Consider the following 24,249-nt stretch of genomic DNA (forward strand, 5'->3'; position numbering starts at 1 on the left):
CTGATGATATTTTGAAAATGAACAGTTGAAACAATTTCAAATGACTTTTTTTAGATTTAAAGAAGGGTAGAACTTTTCATTTACTGGAAACATGAACGCCCAAAACAAATTATAACACATAAATTGAATGTTCTTGCCAACATCGTCATTTGAACGAGCCTTTACGCTTACCTGTTCGCCCCATCCCCCCCCCCCCCTCTCTCTCTCTCACACACACTCTCTCTCTCTAACTCTCTCTCTATCTCTCTTCCTCTCTCTCTTCCTTCTCCCCTCTCTCTCTCTCTCTTTCTCTCTCTCTCTTTCTTCTCCCTCTCTCTGTCTCTTTCTCTCTCTTTCTCCCTCTCCCTCTCCCTCTCTCTCTCTAATTATCAATCTTCCAATCTCTCCCTTTAAAGGTACTATGTCCCTTTTGCAGCCAACCTCAAATTATGTAGAACTTTGCAGGAATTATAAATATGTCATGTATGTCCTTTCTGTGAAATTTGAACGTTAGCAGTGTCCTAATAATCAAATTATGCAAGGAAACCTGTTTACTTGCTAGATTTCACTGTCAGACACTATTGAGTGACTGACTGGCTTTTTTTCTTCTTTGGTAATAACATTTATAAAATGAGCTGTAAAGGGTACATGAGCATTTGTCTACATCAATAACCCACTTCTTGTGATGGCCTAAATTATTGATTGAATCTTTGCGCAGCATAAAAACGTGTGACCATTTGGTACAATGGTCTGAAAATCACGACTATTACTTTTTGGCTCCATAGCTCCTAAGTCGATTCGTCAACTAATAGTCGTTATTTTTCCACTTGAAGACATTTTCAAGCCCCACCTTCTTTAGGGAAGTTCTAAATTAGTATTATGTTTCAAATGCCGTTGGAATTTAACCTTTTTATTTTTTTGGCCTGCAAATGGGACATAGTACCTTTAAACTTTCTCGTATCGATCTGTAGCTCACTTTACAAGTTAAATGTGTAATTTCACTTTTGGTCCACCAAGCGATGAATGTCAATAGTTCGATGTTTATATTTGGATAAAAGAAACGTAGGGGTTATCTCTACCTAACCTTTCTCTTAACAGATTTGAAATGATTTATATCTTTAAATGTTACCTATCCTGGCTGCATGTACGTTTCATCATGTCACGTGATTATCCTGGGCTTTTCATATTATGATATCTTTTTCTTTGTATACCTTTGTCATTGCTGAAGTAATATACCAATAACACCAACATCACTAGGTATATACACAAATAATTATAACATGGTGCATATCTTGATAGCTTGAAACTATTGTTTTCCACAGCTGGAAATCTGTTGCTTCTTCTTTTTTAAGCTAAACTAACGATAGTTCGATTAACCGACTGTTTGTTCCATAATTGAAATACTTCTGCATTTGATTATTATAATGAAACCGTTGCCTTTAGCATACCCGTCAGTTTGTAATAAGATGCAGACTCGTTGCCACGCGGTGACTATTTTTTGCAGTTCCTCATTAATTTTGCTCACAGGTGATAAGTATAAAGTTGACGTAAAGACGGGCTTTGTACAACTAAAGTCATTACAAGTCTTTTCCAGTATTTGCAAATTGTCTCTAACTACTTTTAATTTACTTGCGCTGCCAGAGAAATTATCTTCTGCAATCCGGAAGACGCGTACAGACTTCAAGCACGCCCTCATCGGGCCGTGCTCGCAAGTGGAAGCCAAAGCCGTGTTGCGTTAGCGGGTTTTCCGACTGACCGAACTTGATGCAGACATAGCGGACATCTTGACAGCTGTTCACCCTCATCCGATACCCGACACCTTTGAACGCAAATGGATCTCCCCAGACGTACTTCTGAACTCTCTGCTTGGCGCTGAGGGCCTGGTCTACCATGTTGGAGGGGTCCGTTCCTTCAGGTCTGCGGCTTGTCCATACTGAGATCTTCCATAAGTCCTCGCCGGAAACACCGGTAGTATCCCAAGACTCTCTGAAGGTCACGTTCACCATGAGAGAGAGTGAGACCCGTTGGCCCGATCTTAGTTCTCCGATGTTAGACATGATTGCTGGTGTAACTTGGGTAACGAGCACATCTTAAAGCGTTAAAAAATTGAAAGGAGGAAAATCAAGAAAGTATTATTTCTTTTTCAAATTCATGTATTTGATTTTAATCATTCGTTGTGCTTGAAACCCATCTTCTGACGTCTTTCTCACGAGTTTTCATGAGTAAACTGAGTTTCAAATTAACCGTCAACTTTCCACTGTCAAACAAAATGGTACAGTTCGACGCAAAAAACAGAACATCGATGCGTGAGTTATTTTCACTTAATCTTATCACACATAATATGATCGCAAAAGGATGTACTATAAAAGCGTTCATTGTCAAGTTGGTAAAGTAGAAGGATTCTACAACAAAAAGCAATGCTTGAACTTTGTAGGTCAATATGTACATGATTCGGCGACAATCGCTCGATACATTCTAAATTACGTAATAATAGAAATAATTTTCGGTAGCGGATATCAACTCACTTGAGGGACAGAAGGGGCAACACTCGCCCTCTATATCGATTGGATCGTAACAGAAGTACGGTGGGCAACTCTTGATGAGACATCGGATGGATGCATCATTACATTTACACCTCGTGCACGGACCAGCGTCCCATCGTTTCCCATGGCGATGCTCGGTGACGCGTGTGACGCACGGACGTGGAGGGCGCGGTTCAACTTCCGAGTAGACAGGTACCCAAGGGTCTGGCCGACTTCCAACACCACCGCCACCAGTAGTAGTGCCTCTGTCTTTGTCCTTACCCTTACCCTTTCCTTTTCCCTTGCCTTTGCCTTTCCCGGACGAAGCTCCATTGTTGTCTCCAGTTGTTCCGTCGACTAAGTTTGAGTCGACAACGGGACGCCGGGTAGTGGTGGTTGTTCTGACTGTTGTGGTGGTTGGTGGTAGCGTTGTTGTTGTTGGTGGTAGCGTTGTTGTTGGGGGTGGCTGCGTTGTAGTTTCTACTGGGGCATCGGGGTCTACCCAGTGACTGTCCAGATCTTCGTCAGCTACATATATTAGAAATCAGAACATATTGACTATCGTATTGTCACTCAAACACGTTGCAGCATCTCATATATGCACGCTCAGATGTATACAAATAATGTTGTATTCTCTTCTTCGTGTTCAGGAGAACATGTGTAGTTCAACATTTCATCTCACTAATTTTCCTAGCCCAAAAATCCGGTACCCGTATGTTCCTATTGATATGTTATATTTGATAACTCCTATGATCCGACAATCCTATATTTTGTCACAACTATGTACCCACATCCTTATGTTTTGTCACTCCTTTGTTCCAAAAATTTAATATTCCACCACCTTTCTATTCCGACACCCTACATTTCGTCACCCCCTATTTTCGACACCCCGATATTTCGTCAGCCACTTTGTTCCGACACCCTACATTTTGTCATACCTACATTCTGACACCCAAATATTTCGTCACTCCTACGTTCCAACAACATAATATTACACCACTTTTCTATTCCGACACCCCCTATTTTCTGACACCCCTATATTGTTGTCATCCTTATTTTCTGACACCCAAATATTTCGTCCCCCCCCCCCTATGTTGCGACACCTCTTTTTTCTTCACCCACTTTGTTCCAACACCCCTATATTATTGTCATCCCTATGTTTTAACATCCCGATATTTCGTCACCCGCTTTGTTTCGACACCCTCTTATTTCGTTACCCGATTTGTTCCGACACCCCGATATTTCGTCACCCGAATTGTTCCGACACCCCTTTATTTAGTCACGCGATTTGTTCCAACACCCCGTTATTTCGTCATCCAATTTGTTCCGACACCCTTTATTTCGTCACCCGATTTGTTCCGACACCCCGTTATTTCGTCACCCGATTGATCCGACAACCCGTTATTGCGTCACCCAATTTGTTCCGACACCCCATTATTTCGTCACCCGATTTGTTCCGACACCCCGTTATTTCTATACACGATTTGTTCGGACACCCCGATATTTCCTTATCCGGTTTGTTCCGACAGCTCGTTATTTATTCCCCCGATTTGTTCCAACACCCCTTTTTTTCTTCACCCGATTTGTTCCGACACACCGTTATTTCTGCACCCGATTTGTTTCGTCACCCTCTTATTTCGTCACCCGATTTGTTCCGACACCCCGTTATTTCTGCACCCCATTTTTTCGACACCACTTTATTTCGTCACCCGATTTGTTCCGCCACCCCATTATTTCTGCACCCCATTTTTTCGACACCACTTTATTTCATCACCCGCCTTGTTCTGACACTCTATATTATTGTCATCCCTATATTCTGACACCCTATATTTCGTAGCCTGATTTGTTTCGACACCCCGTTATTTCTGCACACGATTTGTTTCGACACCCTCTTATTTCGTCACCCGATTTGTTCCGACACCCCCCCCCTCCGCGTATTCAGCGGGTGGCTGAGTCGTCGAAAATTTTCGGCCCGATTAAAAAAAGTCAACCCCCCCCCCTTGAAAAAATCCTGCGTACGCTACTGGTTCTGACACCCTATATTTCGTCACCAGATTTGTTTCAACACCCCTATATTTCGCCACCAAAATCGGGCCTCATTTTAAGCTGTTACATGTCATCTTTAGAATATAAATGCATTTGAAGAGCCATGCTTTTCAGGGAACTTTTTTTCTCTGATGTTCTTCCCAGTTGCATAATAACAATTATGATGCTCACAAATTATTTTTCACCTCTCACCATAACTCAACCTTCTCTTTAAAAGATACATTTTCATATATTTCATGACCCTTTTTCATATATGTACACGACTAGCATAATACTCCAGAGCCGCCTTTAGAATACCATTTGTAGAACACCATACTCACGTAGGCAATCTTGAGCATCTATGCAAGTGATGTAATCGTGATTTATTCCCCTAAGTTCAAACTCGACGCCATGTTCAGGTTGTGGATCATCTCCAATACCAAATGCGAAACAGAAATACCGCACCAGCTCACATTCGTAATTCTCTAGATCATACCTTGCATCTAAAAGGGAAACACGATAAAAAGTCGATTAAACATTACAATTTACAAATTTGAATCAACTTATACATGTTAAAAAGAAAACTCCGATAAGATTCATGATAACGGGTTCAAATTTTCGATCATGTTGGATTTGTTTTTGTGTGCTTGTTTGTTTGTTTGTTTGTTTGTTTTAGTCCATTTAATCTCAGCATAAAATATTTCATGGGTCCTGACATCATTATAATACGGGATAATACATGATGACCTGTGGCAATATTGAATGTTGCAATCTGTTGAATATGTGCTACATTTTTTCAAAGCTTTACATGTTACTGACCCTTAGTCAAATTGTTCAACTACTACATAATAATCCGAACGGTATTCGGATACCTTTGACCCATGCCGAGCTTTGCCGAATTATCTTTTGGATTCGGCCAAAACTCGTCAACAAAGTCAAAGAACATCTGTAATGATTATCGTATAATAGAATGATTTGTAGAGGAGTGGAGTTGAATCGTGTCCGGCGTGGGTTGTGGATTTTGAGCACTTTTAAGTATTTATTGATTCAACCATAAAATATCATCAAATGAAAACAATAACAGTATATCAATTTAAAATAGTAAATATAATTATAGTTTCGAACATCGAAAAGCAAAATGCTTGTAACATGGTATCCTGAAAGGATAACAAGTGAAAAAACAGTTAAAGATTGAAAATTAACAAACAAGACTACATACATTATCACACACAGACACAAAAACGAATACACTCCACAGATACACTCACAAACACACACATGCCAGGGACTTTAATTTCAGATATAAAATAGGTGGGTCTTTATGTGGGAGTTAAGATCAGCAAGATCTTACTCTCTTTTCTTTCTTTCTTTTTTTGGTTTTAATTTTTTGTGTGTTAGTTTTGGTTCATTTAATCCAAGCATACCATATTTGGTGGGTCCTGACATTAATATTTGACTATGAACATGATGAGAGATCGGGATGTGATAGAAGAAACAGGAACCGCTCTGAGATAAACAAAAAGTTAACAACTGTACCCTTTTTCATCAAAATGTAAATACTGTGATGTACAAAAAGAAATACTATAGGCGCTTTCAATGTAAAAGGGTAAAAGAAAACCCTTTTAACAGACCCTATTAAATATTTGTGTGGTGATTATCCACAATCATTATTTTTCACATGTACAAAGGAATCTGAGGTAATCAATACAGTGTTAAGTTTAAAAGAAGGCAAAAGCCCAGGTTACGATGATATAGACACCAAAGTTGTAAAACAATGTATACACATTGTTGCTCCAGTGTTAACTCATATTTTCAATACCTCTATAGAAACAGGATGCTTTCCAGATGCTTTAAAAGTTGCTAAAGTTTTGCCAATATTTAAAAAGGGAGATAAATCTTTGTGTACAAACTATCGACCTGTGTCCCTGCTTTCGGTCTTTGATAAACTTTTTGAAAAATTGATATATGCAAAACTTATGTCTTGTATATGTAAACACAATATTTTATACAATAGAAAATTTGGTTTCCGATGTGGACATTCTACATCTATGGCCCTAATTGAATTTATCGATCAACTTAATACAGCTTTTGAAAATAAGAATATTGGACTAGGAATATTTTTGGATCTATCAAAGGCATTCGACTCAATGAAGCATGATATTTGGTAACGTAAGTTGAAATTTTATGGTATTAGAGGAATTCCTTTAGAATTGATACATTTACAGCTATTTATTTAACAGAAAACAATTTTTTATATATATGGTGTTAACTCCACATTATTGACATTCGCTGGAGGTATTCCGCAAGGGTCAATTTTATGCCCATTAATTTTTCTATTATATGTTAATGACATACAATACGTAAGCCCAAACCTTTGCCCAATCATATTTGCAGATGACACAAACCTCTTTGTGTCTGGTAAAAACATCAATGAAATGTCAACCATGATTACTTCAGAAATACCAAAAATTGAGTTGTGGTTTTTGGCTATCAAATTACTTATAAATTCCAAAAAACTAATTATATGATATTCAAGCAGAAAAACAAAAAACTTTCAGGTCAAATTTGTGACATTAAAATTAATAACTATAATATATTACAAGTTTCTAATACTGTATTTCTTGGAATGACACTTGATGAAAATCTTACTTGGGCTCCACATATTAATAATACCCGGCGGAAGATTTCATGTGCAATAGGGGAATTATATAGAAATATATTGATTAATATCTACAATGCAATCATTCTTCCTCATCTGTCCTATTGTACTTTGATATGGGGACATTGTGCAAAAACTTTAATGAATCAAGTTTATGTTTTACAGAAAAGAGCACTACGTGCAATTACAAATTCTCACCCCAGAACCCCATCTGAACCGCTTTTTAGGAAATTAAATGTACTTACCATATTTCAAATACATGAATTGCAAGTTGGATCATTTATGTATATGTACTTTAAGAATATGTTACCTTCTATTTTCAATAATATGTTCAAAATAACAAAGGATGTTCATCCACATTACACAAGACATGCTAATGATTTATATATTCCATTGTTAAAATACCATACTTCACGTAGATCAGTTAAATATTCTGTAGTAATTAGTTGGAATGCAATACCTACCGATATAAAAATGTGCCCATCTGTTGCCTCATTTAAACGTAAATACAAGAACTATTTAATGAAGGAATTCCTATCGTATGTTTAATTTAATTATCCTGTACTCATTTGTTTATTTATTTACTACCCATTGTTTCTTTTCTCTTTAGTTTGTATTATTATCTGCGGACATTGGAGCCCAGCCTTTGAAAGGCCAATGGCCTCTGCTGGCTCCTCCATATTCTTTGTATTATTTATATTTATATATTTGCTTATATCTATAATGTATTGTTAAATGTATTTTTATACGAGAAATGGAAATAAAATGAACACAGTAAAGCAGACCAAAAATAGCTCTGTGATAAGATGGGTCTTCGCTTGTTCAATTTTAAATATGGATAGCAATTGCGAAAAATAAAAATGGGACTCACTTTTTATCTTGAACTTCTTTCCTTTGGTGTGGGTCTGCGATTGTTGCCTGTCGTCGAGAATCTGATCGACGTACATCATCCGTGATCCAGTCCCTTTGTTATTCGTGCTCGCCCACGCACTCAGCTTCCACAGTTGTTGCCCTTTCACCCCGGTGGTTTGTGCGGTTTCTCTGAAGGTGGGGGTGAGAGTGACGTCGAGATATCTGATCTGCCCCGTATTGTAGTCGTACGGCCCTCTCGTGGAGTATGAGAGTTTTAATCCGATCAACCCTACAGGCGAGTTTACATGAGAGGACGAATTGAGAAAATGTATTATAATACATTGGCATTCGTGTTCACACAGTCGAAACCCGACATAATTAGTCACAAACCGCGTAGAATTTCAACTCCCCCCTCCCCAACCAGCGAAACTTGAGAAACAGTTTTTCGTTCCCTCTGCCTCTATCTTTCTTTGTTTGCTTCTCAACGACTTTACAGACAAGATTGTTTGCTTCGGAAGAAAAATAAAGAAAGTCGTTTTGTTGATCTCCCCCCCCCCCCCTATCATCAAAATATAGTTGAGGAGCAAAATACGAGGGAAAGAAAGCAACGAGATTATAAAGGTTGGGAACAGAAGAGAAAAAGAACATAACAGAATAGAGCAGAACGGAGCAGAACGGAACAGAACGGAACAGGAGGAACAGAGCATGTGAACTTACGAAAAGGGCAGAGACTGCAACACACTCCTTCGACTTGTATTGGGTCAGCGCAGTTAGGCCGTAAGCATCGTTCAGTAGTACACTCCGGACGCCCTTCAACACAAACACAATTTTTACAATCGGTTTTCTTCCATTCTTCACCGGCTTGGTATTCCCGTCCTCCAGATCTACACGTCTGACCCGTGTACGATTTGGGTTGTAGCGGTTCTGCGTCTGTGAAAGATTTGAAATTAAAAAAATGATGATTCTGCTGAAGCCGTTGGGAGTTGATGGACGTAGGGGTCGGGGGTTTTGCGTATGGGAAAGATTTGTTATAAAGGAATGATGTTTCTACTGAAGCCATGGAAGTTGATGGACGTGGGGGTCGGGGGTTTTGCGTCTTTGAAAGATTTGTAATAAAGGAATGGTGTTTCTACTGAAGCCATGGAAGTTGATGGACGTGGGGGTCGGGGGTTTTGCGCCTGGGAAAGATTTGTAATAAAGGAATGATGTTTCTGCTGAAGCCATGGAAGTTGATGGACGTGGGGGTCGGGGGTTTTGCGTATGGGAAAGATTTGTAATAAAGGAATGATGTTTCTACTGAAGCCATGGAAGTTGATGGACGTGGGGGTCGGGGGTTTTGCGTCTGTGAAAGAGTTGTAATAAAGGAATGTTGTTTCTACTGAAGCCATGAAAGTTGATGGACGTGCGGGTCGGGGGTTTTGCGTATGGGAAAGATTTAAAATAAAGTAATGATGATTCTAATGAAGCCATGGAAGTTGATTGACGTGGGGGTCGGGGGTTTTGCGTCCGGGAAAGATTTGAAATGAAGGAATGATGATTCAATGGAAGTTGAAGGACGTGGGGGATCAATCCTCCCCAATTTCCTTTAAATGTTATATGTTTATAAAAAAGTGTTACTGAATAATAATAATAATGACGACAATAATTATACGGGGTTCTTGTATAGTATTCATGTCTGTCAGACTTAAAAGTCCTGTAGCTCCGTAATAAGCATTAGCGTGGCTGCCATAATGGCGCTCTAGCCGGGTACCCATACACCCCCCCCCCCCGTGGGGGGGGGGGGGGTGGGGGTGGGGAAGCGGTACTCAAATATTGGGACATACAAGGGTGTGCCGCTCTAATGGCTCACTTTTTCACAAAAAATCCCTAAACATGGGTCCCACTTTTAACCCCCCCCCCCCCCGCCCCCCCCCCCCAATTTTTTTCTTCGGGTGTTTGCCACCTGCAACCCCCCCTCCCCCCAAGAAAAAGAAAAGAAAAAAATGTGAAACATGGGTCCTTTTTCGAAAAAAATGCCCCCAAATTACTCCTAATAATGGGTAGGGGTTTCGAGGCTTAAGCGGCACACCCTCATCCAAAACAAATCTTACATTCTTTCCCTTTCAGCCCCAGCTATATTTGTTTTTGTTTTTTTCATTAGTTTGTTTGTCTGTTTGTCTGTTTGTTTCTTCATTAGTTTGTTTACCGTGCAATGTGTGAATGCGGCCTTGGACAGCAAGGGGGTATCGCGCCACCGTTTGATTAGGAGGAGAGCCAGTGCTCTTGTTTTGAGAGATAATTCAATAACCTATATATAGGTCATGGATCTTGATCGTAACTTAACCTTATTACAGCTGATGCCCATGAAAATAGGGGTTACATGACTTGATAATGAACTTTAACCTCAAAGAGAGCTGGGATACCTGGGCATTTTGTTTAAAAAATGAGGAAAGGGTTCACTCCTTTCTTTTTTTTTTCTTCTGATATAGGAAAAGGAATAGCATGATCTTTGACGTTCCATGTGTCTTCAATTGGCATGACCAAAGTGAATGTAAAACGAACAGTTCAAAGATTGACATTGTGTTAGATTATATATGATGACCACCTTTACACCATAAACTAGCGGAGGTAATAAAGCAATCAAATTGACGCCTGTTGTGCAGCTGGTATTTTGCTCGTTGTAGACTCTAAATAAATTACCATTGCAAGTTGGGGCTGGCACACACTTCCTGATATCTCGGCTATCCTCCCTAGGTCCGGTAAAAATGAGCTCCAGTCCCGATTTTGTGGTAGGTGCGTCACCCCGGGCAAAACTGAGGCAAATATGGCGCACAGCTTCACAAGATGGAGGAACGAGGTCAAAGGTGATGTCATTGATGACGAAATCGGTATCCTTTTTGTGCAACCGTGACGCCTGTCGCGCGGTGAGGACTTGGTCGACGTAGCCGTGTCGCGCTCCTCCCCCGTCAGGGTCGCTGCTCGCCCACGCCGAGACCTTCCATAGGCGTTTACCGGTCACGCTCGTCGTCTGCGAGAATTCGTCGAATAGGACGTCAATGTTAAAGGTCAATGTGACGGGTTGGCCGTGGCCAGTCATGACGTCATTCAGACGGCGAAGTTCAACGTGTAGCGCCTGGGCAATGACGTCTGTATGGGTAGAGAGAGAGAGAAAGAGGGAGAGAGAATAGTAAAAGGAGAGAGAGAGAGAGAGAAAGTTAGACTTGAGAGATATATGGCTGTGCTAATTCTAATTTCATCCATATTTTATCCACATTTTTATCTCATTGAGAGGCGGTGCCACCCCCCCCCCCACACACACACACACACACACACGCACACTTCATTCTCCCTTTAATGGTTTGGACGAATGGTACACTACAGGGCCTACTTAGTCAATAATAAGCAAATAACTACCGTTGGTGAAGGTGATGGAACAAACTATCACTTCCGAGGCGATCTGGATGTAGCTATCTTTCCGAAGCGAAGCTGAGGAAAGATAGCGTATACATTCTGATCGACGAGGAAGTGATAATTTGCCATCGCCTGAAACCAAAAGGTGATTATTTGCTTTATATTCCACATCTAAAACAATTCAACTACAAAAAGAAAAGGACGTTTATACATGAAAGACACCAGGCCCAAATCTACACCAAAAAGTTAAAAGTTTAACCCAACCCCTTCAGGGTACGGTGCGCGCATGTGTTCGCTTTAATAACTGCGCTCATTGGTAATGCGCGCTTAATTACGCCTGTTTAAGTGCGCTGTTGGATAATCTTCAGTAAAAGTGCGTTACCCTGTGTAGATAGTACCTCTATCTTCAGTGAAAGTGCGTTGCACTGTGTAGATAGTAGTACTATTTACACAGTGTAACGAACTTTTTGCTTCTCCCATGAATAATGGGCGAACTATCTTTCATCACGTGATTTACTTTTGACCAATCGTAGAGCAAGATTCTTAGTATGTGGAATATAATATTATTTATTTGTGGCAGTTAAAGTGCTCCCAATGAATCCCTGGCCCGATCCCTGGGGAGAAGTTCCACCTAGCTGAGAAAAGTATGTGATAGCATGAGCCTAGCGAGATAGGATAACATGATAGCCAATATCATGAGGTTAATCAAATTTACTATCGAACATGAAGTATACATTAATACTTGCACGCGAACCCTAAGGCCCGAATTCACAAAGGAGATTTGTCGAAAAACCTGCTTTTGTTTCGACAAACCTTCTTTTGTTTTTTCAAACCAAGGTTTGTAAAAACGCGTCGAAACGCGTCGTATGACGCACATAAACCTCGGTTTGTCGACAAACCTCCTTTGTGAATTCGGGCCAAATTGTTTAAAGGTAGAGGTGATGTGGTCTAGTTAATGAGTCATCCGACTGCAGATCACAAGATACGGGGTTCGAGTCCCGCCGCGGCTCCTTTGGCCCTCTACACCCATGTGTTACATGGGTACCAGGTAGGATGCGAACGTTGATTTAGTTTGCTCAGAATTGTGAGCGTCTGTAAAATGGCGCCTAGCTGGAATGATCCCCAGGGAGAGAAGAATGTGCACACATCATGTACGGGCAAGCCTGAACCCGATGATCGGGGGAATAATATATGTGCTAAGTTAAATATGAAAGCGGAATATAATTATTATTGAAAGTATTCACTTAATATTTGTACATAAACTTTACCATGTCTACCTATGAATAATTGTGTAAGTTTGGAGTAACTTGGAAATACAACAGCACTTTGTATGTTTTAAACGTATCTGTACATTATACACGTATTTTGTGAATTTAAACTACGGAGTATGCAATATTAATTGTACCATGACGTGACTGCCGGGTCCTCATGATTTAAATTAATAATGCAAATGAAGCTACCCTTAATGATAAAAAAAAAACATATCATATCGTTATCATTATTGTTATCGTTATTATAAGTATTCGTTTTGGTGTGATTGTTGTTAAAATTATTATGATTATGATTATTATCAATATTATCGTTATTACTTTTATAATAACTAGTATTATTATCATTATTATTATTATCATTATTATTATTATCATTATTATTATAAGAATATTTTCATAATAACCATTTTGGGTGTTCTTATTGTTCATCTTTTTGTCGTAGTTTTTAGATGTGACTATATATTATTACCATTTTCATAATCACCATCTAAACAAATTATGATAAATATGATTTTTTTTTTTGTTAAATCACATTGGGAATTATTTATAAACTAACATCGTATTTGATCATATTGTTACAATTTTTACATTTGATACTTACTATGGAAGCACAATGGACAAGGCTCTTTCGGGATGGCGACTGGATTGTCGCAGTTCAGATACGGGCATGTCATGACGTCACAAATGACGTCACTGTCATTGCAATGGCACTTTGTATCTCGATCAATGATCCACGAATCACCATGGGAATATATCTCGCCCTTGAAGATGCATGGTACAAGATCAACGCTGCTGTAAACTTCGCTATGACCATCACTGTTCCAACCTGAACACAGAGGAGAAAATTGATTCAGATTCCCATTCAAAGGATGCTCCAATACAACCAACCCGAACACACACACACGCACACCCACCGTAAAACATTTCCCCGTAATTATAATTTTAATTTTGATTCAATATCAAAACAATATCAATAATTCTTCAGAATACAATCTTTTTCATCAAAATAACACAATACAATAATTCAATACAATGTAAAATGCATAAATAACAATCGTAAAAGAAAGATTGAACGAAATCAGTTATAAAATAACACAAATTATGACCCCCTCCCTTACTACCCAACCCACTCACATAGTTGTGCAACACCACAATAACATCAGTCACACGCAAGAATGCCCCCCCCCAAAAAAAAACAAAAAACAAACAAACAAACAAACAAACAACAACAATAACAACAACAACAACAACAAACAAACAAACAGAGCTAGATGGTCTGTTAACGTTGATATTCACTTCTAATTGTTCCCATTTTTGTAAATGCAACGAAAACCTGCCTCTCTTGATTGCTCAGTTATTTTCCTCCTCTATAAAGTCCGTAATAGTTTGTTATATATGATTCTAGAAGGTAAATGACGTTCTGCCTTAGATTTCAAAATTGTACATTTCAACACAGTTATGATAACATTCAAACACTTCATTCCAAAAATGTATCTAATAATAATGATGATACTCAGTTTTCATATAGCGCTTTTTACAATCACTAAAGCGCTTCCAAACTTTGAAATTATTACCCCGGCTTTAGCTGTGCTGCCATTACGGCGCTCTAGAATTCCAAAGAATTAATTCCTGCCAGGCACCCATTGACATCACCTGGGTTGAGTGTGGCAAATGTAGATCAATGTCTTGCCAAAGGACATTAGTGCCGCGGCGGGTCTCGAACCGCGAACCTTGTGATCGGCAGTCCATATCTCTTAATGCAATTCAAATTTAATCAAAGTGTTCAGTAATGAATTGCCATAACTGTTTGACCTTCCCACACTGAAAAGCAAGTGTAAGTAGGTCTCTGGATCTTTTGGGCAAAATGAACAAACTAGTTTCCCTGAATAAATACTCTTTTGTGCATATAATAACAAGAAGTGAAATTCTCTGTATGTGTTGTGCTCCTTCCTCTAACAAAAGAGGTCGCTTATATCTATATCCGTAATGTCAAATTTGCTATAACCATGCTTTACTAGCAACTTGTACGATTCATATAAATCTTTGTCAAAACAATTATGAACTTTCCTTTATTTATAACCTGAAATATTTGTGTTCTACCCATAAATATTCAAGACTATATCAAAATCTTTAAATAATCAACTTACTGAAAAGAGGGAATAGCATTCTTTCACTTATAATTGGTGTAACATGAGCAATGTCGATTATCTGAAGCCAGTCATTACTGTTTTCTGGTTTTGTAATAACTAGGATAGAATTCCCAGAAAGAAACATGCCTAGGGATATTCACAAATGTAGGTCTATGACCTGGATCCTGATCCAATGATCGGATAGTTATTTTACATTTCCAGTCAAGTGCTTAAAGATAAAGTTGAGTTCTGGCCATGCGATTGAATTGTGAAATAAACGTTGTGGAGTCGATCAGATAAGGTTGATCAACTAGCATATAAATATTGGCGTGTACTGTAATGTTCTGGAATCATCAAAATGATTAGAAAGTTGGCCCAGTCTTGGTAAAGTTACAAGCTCTGTACACAGAAAGATGTATATGGGACTAAACGAACATGTGGCATAAAAATCTGTCCCGATTTGTATGATGTTAGATCCCATATTTAGAATATTAAAGGTAAAGACCAGTTATGGTCATGCGATTGCATTGTGAAAGAAACGTTGTGGAATCGATCACAAAAGGTTGATCATCTAGCATCTAGCATCTGCAAGGTTCTGGAATCATCAAAACGATAAGAAATTTGGCCCATTCTTCGTAAAGTTACAAGCACTATACACAGAAAGATGTATATGGGACTACCCTATATCTCTCACAGACCATGAGAGAAACAAATTTACAAATATATGAATTATTAGGCGGTTTCCCGACAAATTTTTTATCATCATGTATTAGTCAAAACATATTCTTTCACATGATTGGTAATGAGAGCTTCCATTTCATTTTTTGAAATTGGGGCGTTTCCAATACTGGTCTTTACCATTAAGGCATTTAAAGAACCATGATTTTCAGGGAAATATTGTATCTAATGTTGTTCCACACTTAATACAACGATAACGCTCACAAAGTATTTATTTTTCTCCTCTTCCCAGAACACAACCTTCTCTTTAAAGAGAAGGTTCATTAGCATTTGGAAAATAGGTAAATTATACCTCATCAGATTGGTTAAAGTACTTGTTAAGTCTTCACTAGTGGGAGGAATACATAAAGCAATTTTGATACCCTTTCCAGAACCCACTCACAAATTGAAATGACGGCAAAAAACACATACGATAGTGTGACGTCTTAGAATTAACTACCCTACATCACGCATTCGGGACAATGTTGGATGCAAATTGCAATTTTTAGATAATATATGGGTTTAACGTTGTTTGTATATTTACCGCCAGTGGTGATATATCCTTTATTGTGGCACTTTAAATGAGATACACCGAATAAATAATACTTTCTACTCAACTATGTGACACCTCTGAGCATGATGGTGATATAAACTGATTAAGGGGTGGATATAGGGGGAGGGTTCGGCGGTTATAGAGGAAACAAACGAAGATTTTCATAATATTCATAAGACATAAACTATGAGTGTATGACTTCGTGGAACTTCACTTTCTGAATATCCGTCTAGTCCACTTTTTTCAAAAACAAAATGCCGCAAGATATCTGTAGGGTACCGCGAGAGAAATTAAGTTATATTTATACAACAACAAAAAAACATATTGTGGAATACGCTGATCACTAGTCTAATACCTCTGACCGCGAGAAAAGTCTTTCTCCGAGAAATCGTGTGCGCATAACTATTCCAATTTCGATGAGAAGGGGACTTTCTGAAATGTTCCATGTTTTGTCCACGTACCGTGATAGTTCGAAAAAAGGCCAAAACATGTGGCGAAATCAAATATCAAGGATGTGTTGAGGAGTAAAAAGGCTAAATTAAAATTACCATAAAGAGGAAAATTCAATTTGCTAGGACTTGAACCGTACAAGTAAGCCTACATGTGTTTATTACATTGTCCCTGTTTTCAATTTGAATATGAGTAAAAGTTGTAATCTTGGAATAGTCAATTAGTGTTACACCTTTTTAAAGAGTGAATTCCCCTAGGCTTTTAAATTTATTCTATCCCAGATATCCCAGTTCGCCCATGCCACCAATATGAAAAAGATTTACATGTAATATCTTGACATAACATATCAGACAATCAACAAAAAACAATGCTATCACCCCCGTCTGCCATTCCAGCTGTAAACCCCTCTTTAAAAAAAAAATGTAAACCTTACTTTACTATCCCAGCATGCCCATGCAACCCACTTGACCCTGTAATTAGATTTGGCTAATATCTTGACATCATTTCCTTCCCACCTCATTGCCGTTGGCAATGACCTTTGACATTCTGTCTGTTCCAAACATGACAAACGACGAAAATACCTAGCTTCTTTTCCTACATCACCAAACTTGTTTAAAAAATTGGAAATAAGCTCTCGAGCTTTCGTGGGTTATCTTGTTCAAGCTGATTTATTTAGTATCTGTTATTCCTGTATATTGTTGTATGTTGGAAGCTTGTCGAATAAAAATCTATTAATTAATCATTACGACTTCTGTTAAATAATTGGGTCCATCGTGAATTGTTTACGTTATTTTCATTTTCAAATGTCCTCCATAGGACATCATAGGTAATCATTTAAAGTAGATTGGTTGAATTAATTTCATCCATTCCATTGTGACTACATGCTGTTCTTAAAGTGACTCGGTATCATTGTTAAAGGTTGATGAAAAAAAACGCATAATTTTTGGATTAAATTTTACTTATTATATGCCTTCTACTGAACTAACTCTCTAAAATGCAAGCAATCCTGACAGAATTCTCAAACAACAAAGATATCTATGGTTTTCTCCCAACCATTTTTTGAATTTTCCCAACCGTTTTCTCATGCAAACAAGACATACAACAGGCTTTTAAAAATATTTCAACACGATTTTCATTCACCTAAAATGTAATTAAATTGTAATAATATAGCTGGGAGAATTAAGGAATTGATCAGATCAGTTTTTTTCCAATTTGTATCATCAATAATGATCTTTTTTTTACTCAAACTTTCAGATTATCTTTAATTGTACTTTCAGCATTGAAATCACTACCTTAGCACCATCTCACCAAGTTGCTTTAAACAAAAACTACGAATGAGGAAAGCCTTAATACATACATTTATAATGTTCTTTGACAATCCTCAGGAATGTTTCTCTCTCTCTCTTTTAGGGGGGGGGGGATATTTTTGTTAATTTTGTGACTAATGATACCGTCATAATTGTTTGTCATTTTCCTAGAAATTGATCAAGATTACATATAAAAGCACTTCCCAAAGCCAAGACCAATCGCAAATGAAAACATGTTGTTGTTGACGTTGAGATATAAGATAATTATGATTTAATCGAAGTTGCGGGATCATGTTTCCTTGTATATCATGGCAGCAATTAGCAATATGTAGCAATTAGGGATTTGCATTTGTCCGTATTTTTTAAATATTTAATATTAATCTTCACATGCTTGTTCCAAAAACCTCATTTTAAATTTCAAATTCAGATTGATAAAAAAACGCTATCAAATGTCACGCTTTCCTGTTTTTGTGAAATACATTTGTAAATACACTTTTGTTTTTTTTGTAAGAATTTACGATATGGTAATAAAGTGAGGATCGAGACATATATATCATATTCATTTATCGAAATTGCCATTATTAAAGTGACTGGAATAAATGGTTTCTATTATTGAAGAGGGACATTTTCTTTTTAAAATATATTATAATTTTGGTTTAGAAAATAACAGCTCCCTTTAACTTTTTCCTCCAAAATTACAGGTAGGGGTTTGATTCTTTAAAAAAAAAAAAAAAAAAATCTTTTTTAGGTTTTATTTCCACATTAACTGCATATGAAAAGAATTTACAAAGTAAGGCATATAGTATTAAAAACAATGTAATGGCAAGTCATTAAATACATATGATGCTAACAATTATCTGCAGTAATGAGGAGGAAACCTTGGAAGCATAATGCTTGTAATTAAGGTTCCCTTTACATAATACATTTGCTACATAACATATAAAACAAAAAACAAAACAAAAGAACAAAAACGGGTGTGTGGTGCAGCCAGCCAACAAGTGTTGATAATACCGATGGTCTCTATCATGATGACCTTACTCATTTTCATACTAGAGTAGAAGATTATGTTTCAAGTGATATTTAAAAGTAATTAAACTTGACAGCTGTTTGAGCGAACTGTCTAAGGAGTTCCAGTACACAGGACCAGTATAAATCAAAGTTTTTTGTTTTAGTAAAGTTCTCAGTTTGTGTAAGTGAAAAAAGGAAGACTGTTGGGTTGGATAATTATGAAGTTGTCGATTCTTTTGGAATATCGACGTGATGGCATGAGGAAGTTCGTTAGAATTTAATCGAAACATAAAACAGCCTAAAAATAAATTAAACAGGTCATGAACTTTCAATATTTTATTTTCGAAAAATAAACTCTTAGTGTGGCTTAATCTATTAGTGTGGCAGATTATTCGTATGACGCGTTTTTGAAGTATCAATAATTCGTCCAACTGGTAATTAAACGAATTACCCCATGCAAATATGCCATAGTGCAGATAAGGCAAGATAAGTGTCGAGTACAAACTTTTCAAAATATACTTAGGAAAAGACATTTTTAATTTATTGATTATTCCAATGTTCCTTGATAGAGTTGTACTTAAATATAAGTTGTGTTCTTTCCAAGAAAGTTTATTGTCAATGATAAAACCAAGGAATTTTGACGAATCAACTAAGTTTATAATCGTTTCATTGATGTAAACATTGCCAGGCAATCCCGAAATAGAGCTGCTGAAGAGCATACATTGAGTTTTATTTAAATTCAAGGAAAGTTTGTTGGCACAAATCCACTCTTTAACAAGTTTCATTTCAAGATTTACGGTTTCAAGTAGTGTATTGGGGTTTTTGTGTGAGAAAAACACAGAAGAATCATCAGCGAATAATATTAACGACAAAACATTGGATGAGTTTTGAAAGTCATTCATATACAATATAAATAGAAGAGGCCCCAGAAGGGATCCTTGTGGCACTCCACAAATTAACTGTTGAAAGGTCGAGTCTGCTCCATTTATGGATACGTATTGTTTCCTACCCGTGAGGTAGCTTTCGAACCACTCCAAGGCCCTTCCACGTATACCATAGTGTGAAAGTTTGTATAGTGGAATTTGATGGTCGATTGTGTCAAAGGCCTTGGAGAGGTCCAGAAACATCCCAAGGGTATGAGAGTGATCATCGATTGCAGAAGTAACATGATTAATGAAATGTAAAATAGCATGAACAGTCGAATGTTTTTGTCTGAAGCCAAACTGTGAGTCGGAGAATATATTATTACTCACTAAAAAAGCTACTGTGCGATCATAGATAAGTTTTTCTAACACTTTAGAGATGGAAGACAGGAGAGATATGGGCCTGTAATTACATGAATCTAAGGGGTCATCCTTTTTAAAAATCGGAACAACTTTTGCAAGTTTCATGGCATCGGGAACCGTACCCTGAGACATGGAAAGATTAAATATGTGTTCTAGGGGAACAACTATTTCGTGTATAATATTTTTCAATAAAAAGTTACTGACTTCATCATAACCAGCACTTCTTTTTTCTTTGAAATTATTAACAAGTTTTAGAATTTCAGATGAGTTGGTTGGACTAAAAAATATAGAATTCTGATTTTTGTTCTTCAAAAAAGAATGAAAGGGTTTTTCGACAACAGGAATTTTCTTGGCAAGATTGGGTCCAATGTTTGAGAAGTAATCATTAAAGTGATTAGCAATAGATTCTTCATCATTGATGGTTTTATTATCCTCTCGGATTTGTTTTATGCTTTTTTTCCCCACTTTTTTTGTTCAATGCCTTATTAGTAACTCCCCATGTTTCCTTTTTGTTGTATATCTTTTTTTCAAACTGGGCACAATAATATCTCTGTTTCTCTAATCGCATAATCTTTGTCAATATGTTTTTATATTTAACATATTTTTCACGAAGTTTAGGTTTGGGATTCGCACGAAATTTATAATACAAGTTATTTTTCCTATTAATTGATCTTAACTCATTGCTTGCTGGAACCTGGTGGTCCCTGTGTTAAGTCTATGGGAATTAGATAATTCAGTAGTCAACGGGTTAATAAAGATTTAGAGACCCAAGGATTACGTGGTTCATGTCTATAACTAGAATATTTGCATCTCTCTAGAGGAATACATTCGTCAAGAGCTATTTTAGAACGTGAATAAAATTGTTGTAAGACACATTTACATCAGTATGAGCCAAAATTTCTGCCCAATCAATCGATCCCAACTTTCCCTTTAATTTATCAATTTTGGAGGCTGTAAATTTCCTTATTATTTTTGACGGGGGAGGTGATTTAGCAAAATTAAATAAATTTTGAATTTTGCAATAAACTGGACAATGATCTGATATGTCAGACAGTATGATGCCAGATTCAGTTTGTAAATGATCAATATTTACAAATATATTATCGATGAGAGTACACGAATGAGTGGATAACCGCGTGGGTTTTGATATTACTGGTACAAAAGAATATGAAAGTAAGGTATCCAGAAAATCATGAGAGAACTGATTATCATTACATTTTAACAAATCAACGTTGAAATCTCCCATAATGATGCAATGTTTATTTTGAAGAAGGGGGTGAGCAAGTAAATGCTGCATTTCAACTAAGAATTCGTTGTGATTTGAAGAAGGGGGGGGGGCGATAAATAGTACCAACTACGATATTTTTCTTGTTTTGTAAGACAATTTCGATAAAGACCACTTCCACTGCCAGATTCATTGTGTTTATATCAGAAAGTACTTTAAAATTTAGATGGTCTGGAACATACATTGCAACGCCTCCACCTCTTTTATTCGTACGGTTATTAAATATGAGGTTATCTTGAGAAAGAGAAAAAAAGGAATGAGGCTGGTCTTGCAACCATGTTTCCGTGAGACCGATAATAAAGTTACACAGATCAATATTGTCCAGAAATAAAGTTAACTGCTAAAAGTTTTTGTTCAGGCTACGAATATTCAGGTTCAAGAAATTTAAATCACATTTTGATGTGCTTTTAACATTTTTAATAAACTGGTTTTGAGTAAGGTATTGAGATTCTCTTACATGATGAATATCGTTAGGATCAAACTGAAGTAACATTTCATCGAATTTACTATTGAGGATATCTGAAATACGTTTCTCATAATGTTCGTCAGATGAGGAAGTTAAATCAACATTATGCAAACTGTGAAATAATATGTCTAAATCAATATCACTTGTTTCAGCGAAGGGTAAGTCAGTCATCATTACGTTCACAAAAGTGTAGGAATATGAATACATTGCAAAAAGTGGTAGTAATTAAACACGGCTGGCCAGCTGCAGAACACAGCCAGTTACGGGACGGATCTAAGGGCTCTCGATCATGAATGGATTATGATGGGATGCATACATTTTGCAGCGTCATGAACATGATATAATCTAAGACACGTTGCCATTTTATCTTTAAATATGAATAACGAGTTATAAACAAACTTGAATTAGTCTTACCTTCTGCTTGCACTAGTCCTTTGAAAGCACCACAAAATACTGAATAAATCCACAAAAGAAAGACCAACTTAGCCAACGATTTGTTTAGAATATGTCCGTCCATTTTTCTTCTCCCCGATGCAAACGTTTATTTGAGAACCAATTCAATTTCCTTCACGGTAGTGTACTTTTCCGCTTTCGTTCTTTTTCGCTCTTGTCTCAGGGTTTGTCTAATGAAGGAGATAGCAAGAGGGATGTCACACGGTGAGTATTGTTAAGACCTTTTCTGCCAGCAAGGATTTTAGGGGATGTTCCTGCGCATCTGTTAGGGTCCGTCTCGTATGTGGGGAAGAAGTCCCGCAGAGCAGGTATTTAAGACTCTTCGTTGGAACAGGAGGAGGAGGAGGCTTACAACATGTTATTAGGGGTGTACTTGAACTGGTTCAAGTTTGGGCGAGGGGTTCTGTGAAGAAGGGGGCTTCCTTGTAGGTACATTCAAACATTCTCTAGTAGTATTTTATCTTAATCGTAGAAAAAAGAGGGAATGAGAGTGTGATGGTCTATAATGACTTGTTCATCATGCATACAAATGGTCAGAATACTTAGCAGAAAGTAGAGATGGTGCACATAATTGATTTGAATTAAATTTGCACAAATGAATATGTCGACCAGTCGAGTGATCATATTTTCGCGACCCTAATATTGAGACCGAAATCTCTCTCTAAAAGCTGTGCTTTGATAATTTTACACTCTGATCCTTCTTTATATCATGTCATTTATTTAAAGGCCCTTTATATAACAATTAATTACTAACCACTATGAGGTAATATACGATACATTTTTTTCAAACTTATAATTACTTTGTTTCACAAGGTCTGTACCATCAATATCTAACCTCCAGTTGGGTTTAAAACATTCAAATACCGGCCCATATCCCAATCCTTGCAAGTTGCTACGTTATTCTTTTAGGTCACACAGGGAGTGAGCCCCTGAGCCCCCACAATTGGAGAACGGGGGCTACGCCATGTAGGCTGCACAGCTAGCGTGGACGTATCGGCTAGACAATGTTTTCCGAAGCCATGTGGCTTTTGCAAGCTGGCAAGACGTATGAGATCGTCTACGCTCTCAGTCAGAATTGATCACTGTTAAATGCAATGATAAGTGTTCTACCAGTCCATGCAGAAGCATTAATGTGACGTCACTCAATTGACAACAAGCGCACATCCTAAACGGAGGTGTGCTTGACTGGTGTTTGTGTCTTGTTTTCTAAGTAAACATTTACTTTACTCCAAGTGTATATGCAATAACACTTGCAATAAATGAACTACTGCTAGTACAAATATACAAATTATACAGTATAATATTACAGTTAATTGCATGTTTGTACCTCTAGATGTACTATTGCGAAAGTTACGCCGTAGCTACAGTGAGCTCCCCATACCCTAACAGAAGACCAAAGTTTAACTCCACCCAACGCTATACACAATTCCCTTACCTTTAGTATATACACAACCGTAAACCCAAGCTTAATCCTAATCATATAAGTTCGATAAAATAATGTCTAGAGCAAATAACAGGTCACTTTTATTGTGCTGTAGGCAAGGTTCGGTAATCTTGGAGAGGGGTGGATATCCACAAGCTCTTTTAGATTCATAGCAGGGCTTCCTTTATAGTGGAAGCCACTCTAAACTACAGTACTTGTTAACTAACTCCTTTTAGCGTGGATTTCCACTTCTTTATAGCTACACTAGCACTACATCAATGTCCCCCCAAAGTAAAAAGTTCACTGAAATAGTCAAAATGTATTGCACACAAGATGTACACTGGTATATAGACCCAAGTCGGACAAGAAAAGAAGAAGAAAAAAAAAACCTGGAGCCGACGTGAAATGAGCCGTGGAGAACCATTGCCCTCGCATCATTAAAGAACTATTTTTGTGGTATTTCTTTTGGGTGGA

General features: G+C 37.5%; 1 protein-coding gene across 1 annotated transcript; it reads right to left on the minus strand.

Annotated features, from left to right (window-relative positions):
- Positions 1–865: 865 nt before the first annotated feature.
- Positions 866–22,601, minus strand: LOC105439812. Its single transcript, XM_030978146.1, has 8 exons — positions 22,314–22,601; positions 13,300–13,524; positions 10,717–11,163; positions 8,755–8,967; positions 8,057–8,326; positions 4,868–5,029; positions 2,505–3,029; positions 866–2,068 (listed from the first exon to the last, which is right to left on the minus strand). The coding sequence occupies exons 1-8, from the start codon at positions 22,414–22,416 to the stop codon at positions 1,626–1,628; spliced, it is 2,388 nt and encodes a 795-aa protein (XP_030834006.1). The 5' UTR covers positions 22,417–22,601; the 3' UTR covers positions 866–1,625.
- Between the last annotated feature and the right edge of the window lie 1,648 nt (positions 22,602–24,249).

The sequence above is a fragment of the Strongylocentrotus purpuratus genome, unplaced genomic scaffold (genome assembly GCF_000002235.5).
Source record: "Strongylocentrotus purpuratus isolate Spur 01 unplaced genomic scaffold, Spur_5.0 spur5_scaffold_1, whole genome shotgun sequence".
NCBI lineage: Eukaryota > Metazoa > Echinodermata > Echinoidea > Camarodonta > Strongylocentrotidae > Strongylocentrotus > Strongylocentrotus purpuratus.

Bases quoted from the DNA above. Each gene is read 5' to 3' on its own strand.
- LOC105439812 (XM_030978146.1), bottom strand. From the start codon at position 22,416: ATGGACGGACATATTCTAAACAAATCGTTGGCTAAGTTGGTCTTTCTT. The intron at 3,030-4,867 runs GTGAGTATGGTG...TAATATATGTAG, and splicing joins AGATGCTCAAGATTGCCTAC to CTGACGAAGATCTGGACAGT. The intron at 2,069-2,504 runs GTGAGTTGATAT...TAACGCTTTAAG, and splicing joins TTGCCCCTTCTGTCCCTCAA to ATGTGCTCGTTACCCAAGTT.